The sequence below is a fragment of the Diaphorina citri genome, unplaced genomic scaffold, assembly GCF_000475195.1.
Source record: "Diaphorina citri unplaced genomic scaffold, Diaci psyllid genome assembly version 1.1 scaffold1320, whole genome shotgun sequence".
Taxonomy (NCBI): domain Eukaryota; kingdom Metazoa; phylum Arthropoda; class Insecta; order Hemiptera; family Psyllidae; genus Diaphorina; species Diaphorina citri.
The window spans coordinates 25,275-31,039 of NW_007378749.1; the positions used below are offsets into that span (position 1 = coordinate 25,275).

Genomic DNA, 5,765 nt, shown 5'->3' on the forward strand with positions numbered 1-5,765 from the left:
AAAGTTTTCCCTTAATTAATTTTTGTCGAATGGGGGGGAGTAGGTCCCTCCCCTTAAACCGCGGCTGCCCCCCCCCCCCAGACCCGATGCTGGCTACGCCTATGTCTAGGACCCCAAACTAGATAGCCGGTTGGATTTCCGCCTTGAGCTGATTTTTCTCTTATATCAAAGTACTACCTACTATGATGATGTATTACTCTTTTCATTATTAAAAATATAATATTTATGTAACTGTGTGTAAACTGTAATGTCACCATGTAAATGCCACAATAAAATAAAATTGAATCGAGCGTTAAAATCTGGGATCATATGGCGCTTCTTTGAAACCGACATATCGATTATTCTTTCTGTGCACAAATCCTTTCTCGGGTGAAGTGTTGTAATAAATTACTCGCCTAATTCCAAATGGATCAACGTAACCGAAACTGCCGGCTCTATAAGAGCTACTACTTCCTTCTTCGTCTTGATATTTCTTTGGTAAATAATATTTAAAGCCGTCGTGGATTAGAGATACCCCATCGTACTCAGGCTCTCTGTCTTGATATTGGATCTTAGGATAATCTATATTGGGGTTGTAATAAGGTCTGAATGTGACAGGACGAGGGGCTTCCGTGGGTTTCTCATTCACAGGAGGTGTTGGTGTAGTTGAGACAGAGAATCTATAATGTGGTGTGATCGCAACTTCATGTTGACTAACAAACTGCAGATAGCCGGATTGGGAAATAGGGGCAAGATTTGAAGATGGAAATTCAAGAGGCTTCTCATAACTCTTGGAATTAAAGTTATCGTCATAGGCATCACCACGGTATGGAGAAACAGTGGATAAGACAATGGAGTTTTCATTAGTGCTATCTAAAGAAGTACTGGATATTTTAGAGTATGAAGATGGCGTTGAGCTATACACATCTGGAGAAGGTAAAGAACTGATCACATACGGACCTGCTGAAGAAGAAATCGGATTTTTTTTGGTGGGTGAATGGTAATCATGAGATCTATAGGATGCATCAGAACGGTAAGATATTGAATTATCCACAACAGGGGCATAAGCATTATATGCCAAAGCAGAAGGAGATGGGGCAGCTAGTTGAATAGGTTCCCTTTTAGAAGATTGTGCAGCGATATCTATTGGAGCGTTTGTACCAACGTACAACTTCTTGGATCTCACAATACGATAGCCTTGATTATCAGCAACGTAATCCTTGAGCAGCAAATATCCATCTGCATCCACCCAGCCGTAAGTCCCCACTACGGATCCATCGTGCAAGCGTTTTTCTTTCCTATACTGGCCTGTTAATGTTTGATATCGAAAATACCTCTCGTCACCTTCATCAGTTTGAATATGATACTGTGTGTTGGGTGCAGAATTCCATCCTCCTTCTATCCGAGCCTGGCAGATAACCAACTCAGTAATCTGTAAACATGGACACCAAATATGATTACGAGTAGTTGTGGTAATGCTAATAGCGCTTATTATACTGCTCGCATAGGACTGAAAAGTCCCTTTACACCAGTAGTATAGGCTACTTTTATTATTGTAATGGTTAATGATGATGATGATGATGATGATGATGATGATGATGATGATGATGATGATGATGATGATGATGATGATGATGATGATGATAATGATAATAAATCTTTAGGAACAATTTTTGTTCCCGGATAGATGGGCAGTGCCACACTGGCCATATATCCGGGAACTAATTTCCATCACCATGCATATTACTACATACCCATAAAGTTTGTGTGGAACACACGGTTTAGGAGTTATAAGCGAAAAACTGAAAGAAGTGCGAAATCTCGGCCGTTTTCTGGCGGTTTTTCCGCCACCAAATATTCTCCCTGAACTCTCGATTTCTCAATTTTTAGTCCGTCCTTCCTTTATTATAAAATAAAAAAAATAAATGTCTTTTCTTTGTGTTACTATATCACAACTTTGGTGCTCACTGCAGCATTGTAGGATTTTTCCAAATAGGTACATATATCGCAATAATCCAGCTCCCAATTACCTACCATGCTGGCACCGGTCGCTATATGCGCATTTTCTACGTCATACTACTCATTTTCCTCACGAGGCTGAGTGGGCCCCGTAACGGCCAGTCACGGAATCAATCATTTGCATGATACAAATTTCTTGGATTTTCCTCACGAGGCTGAGTGGGCCCCGCAACAGCCAGTCACGGAATCAATCATTTGCATGATACAAATTTCTTGATTCTCAATAATCCTAACAACCAATGTTTACCTACCATGCTGGCACCGGTCGCTATGCGCATTTACATGTCATAGCTACTATTTCCTCACGAGGCTGAGTGGGCCCCGCAACAGCCAGTCACGGTATCAATCATTTGCATGATACAAATTTCTTGACCCTCGAGGTTACCTACCATGCTGGCACCGGTCGCTATGCGCATTTATATGTCATAGCTACTCATTTTCCTCACGAGGCTGAGTGTGGGCCATTGTTCATACAACATTTGGACTGGCACCGGTCGCTATGCGCATTTACATGTCATAGCTACTCATTTTCCTCACGAGGCTGAGTGGGCCCCACGCAATAGCCAGTCACGGAATCAATCCTTTGCAGTCGGTCTGTCTGTCTGTCTGTCTGTCTGTCTGTCCCCATAGAAGGACTTATCCAAACCTGGTCGACCTATATATCAAATTAAAGGTCTTTTTGCCAGGAACACGAAAATGGTGGTGCAAATTTTGTCCAGAGAACCAGAAAGCCAAAACACCGAAAAAACTGGTTTTTGGGGGATTTTTTTTCTCATTTTCTCACACAAATGAGCTCTGATCTTGAAATTTGTCGCGACGACCTATGAACTCAAAGCGAGAAAGTTTTAGATAACACTTCAGTCGATCATTTAAGACCGGTTTTAGCGTCACCTATGTTAAGCTACGCCGAGAAAGGCCAATAAATGGATGGGTGACTTAAACATTATATTGGGAATAAAGGGAGAACGGGCTTTAGTCTTGATTTTAAATCATTACATGAAAGTAAAATCAAAAAATCAAATAAAGAATGATAATAAACTGAATATTAAACAAATTAGGTAGGTACAAAGGTATTCTTTAACCACGATCGAATAAACTACGGGCTAAAAAATTTCCGGAGGGACGGGCCCAGCTTGTTTGTTATTACATACTTATTACACTTTCGCCTAAAGATCCTATAAAAAAGAGTCGTTTACCCTAATTATTGCAAGGTGGACCTCCTCTATTTCTATTAGGCTAATTTTAAAAAACTCCCAAAATGAAGAAAAAAAAAACTCTCGCGGATGGATTTGAACCGTAGCACTCCTACTTAGATACGATTTGTCGAGCGCCTTGACCGCTCAGCCACTCTTCCAGATACAATGCGATACTTCACACATTCAAAAGAGTATCTCAGCATAGTCAGTAGATACCCTCCGTTGTAAGGCGCCCGACATTCTCACTATTAACACAAATCAAATTCCATACCAAAATAGACGTTGTTGGGCAAGTAATACCCTTTCATGCATGTAGCGGTGTAAGGTGCCCGACACAGTTTTTTAAGTTCTTACACAAGGGATTTTTATCCCTTTTCGGGTCTGTCTGGGATAAAAAGGGATTGAAGGATTTTAGAACCTTTTAAGAGGTAATGATTTTTATTTATCTAATAAAAATACATTCAGAAATTAAAGTCAATATTTAAGGCTATTTGAGTGAAATTTTGTGTGTATGGCCGCCATACACGCCGTACATAAATAGACTACGCCACTGGTAAAATCATTACATACGTTTTGGTAATTTCGAGTCATTTCCGAGTGAAAAACACCACAGTAACATCATTGGGTGAGTTTCAGTAAGTTTGGATCATTTCCGAGTGAAAAACACCACAGTAACATCATTGGGTAAGTCTCGGTAAGATCGGATCATTTCCGAGTGAAAAATACCATAGTAACTTCATTAGGTACCTAAGTTTCGGTAAGTCCGGGTCATTTCCATGTAAAAAAAACAAGCAGTTCATTTGTTTGTAAAGGGCTTATTTGCATTGTGTGAGAAGAAGATTTTCCTCTCACACATTCAAGGCCCAATGAGGCCCATAAAATTAAGAAAAGGCACACCTACCACTCAAGAGAAAAAAGTGAGCCATCAACCACCAAAATCGGTAAAGTAGTTTTGGCGGTAGAGACTTAGGATTTAGAAAAATGTCCTGCTTTGACCCATAATATGACGTATGAGCGTAGCGCAACAAAGTACAAAGGCAATAGGCATAGTAACATCATTTGGTAAGGTTTGGGTTATTTCTGATTGAAAAACACCATAGTAATATCTTTGGGTAAGTTTTAGTAAGTTCGGGTAGTTTCCGAGTGAAAACATACCATAATAACATCATTATGTAAGTTCTAGTAAGTTCGATTAAATCTCGAGTTAAAAATACCATAGTAACATTATTGAGTAAGATTTGGAAAGTTCCGATAATTTCCGAGTGAAAATGCCATAGTAACATCATTAGGTAAGTTTTGGTAAGTTCGACCATTTCCGAGTGAAAAATACCATAATAACATCATTGGGTAAGCTTGGTAAGTTCCGATCATTTCCGAGTGAAATTCATCAGAGTAGGTAACATAATAATTGGTTAACGTTCATGTAGCTGGTCCTAACCAACTTTGGATGTTATGTCTTATGTATCACCCCATCAGGTAAAACCCGGCACTTAGACCATAGCAGTTACAGTTCCCTCTGTCAAATCTCTTTAAAACAAGCAGGGTCCGTCCCTCCGGGAATTTTTTAGCCCGTAGTTTATTCGATCGTGATTAGAGAAAATCAGTACCTATGTACCTACCTAATTTGTTTAATATTCAGTTTATTATTATTCTTGATTTGATTTTTTGATTTTACTTTCATGTAATGATTTAAAATCAAGACTAGAGCCCGTTCTCCCTTTATTCCCAATATAATGTTCAAGTCACCCATTAAAGAAAAATGGCTTAGCAACAAAAATTGGTGAGTTTATTTTTTATTCTTTGGGTGTGGGTGGGGGGGGGAACCTCGAACACTTTTGAAAGTTAACAAGGGAACCGCAACAAAAAACGTCTGGCCACCCCTGTGATAAGTCTTTTATCAAATTCAAATCCAAAGAGGTCCTTTTAGGGCCTTGAAAATATGAAAAGGCACATCTACCACTCACGAGAAAAAGAATGAGCCGTCAACCAACAAAATCGGTCCAGTAGTTTAGGCTGTAGAGCGGTCAACGTCAAAGAAGCAGCAGAAAATGTGTAAAAATTTGACGTTTTTCAAAGTCAATTTTCAACTTGGTCTACTTTCATGCCCCAACACACACACGCAATCCGTTTTCTTCCGTCATTTGTAGTTGTCCCTCTACAGTCTACAACTACCTGAAAATGGCTACTTTCCCTGTCGCGTATAATATCTCTAGTAGCGCGGTCAAACTTTCTTGACTTGGCGGGGCGGAGCGCTACCGCGCTCCTTAATAAATGCCCGTAAATAAATGTAAAACTTTTAATTTTTTTACTGTTCACCCTGGGAAGCTGAAATTTTGCATGCAGCCTTTGATTTTGATAAAGAATTTCGGGAGGTACTCGAAAAAAAAAATATGAAATATGTGTTTGACATTTTGAGCGGTTCTCGGGAAACCCACCCCTGGTCAAGACTTTATAAACACCCTGTATGTAAATGATATCAAATGAAACCTTATGTTCAGAGAAGTTCAGAATATGGCACTTATTTTTCCAAAATATGGCACTAAAAAAGATGGCAATATGGCACTTTTTTTT

At 39.5% G+C, this 5,765-nt stretch overlaps 1 protein-coding gene across 1 annotated transcript in view; it reads right to left on the reverse strand.

Annotated features, from left to right (window-relative positions):
• Positions 1-153: 153 nt before the first annotated feature.
• LOC103515333 overlaps positions 154-5,765 on the reverse strand; it is a 6,150-nt gene continuing 538 nt past the window's right edge. Inside the window, exon 2 of the mRNA XM_008480273.3 lies at positions 154-1,411. Within this exon, the coding sequence (XP_008478495.1) occupies positions 293-1,411 (1,119 nt within the window). The 3' untranslated portion in view covers positions 154-292. The remainder of the gene's footprint in view (positions 1,412-5,765) is intronic.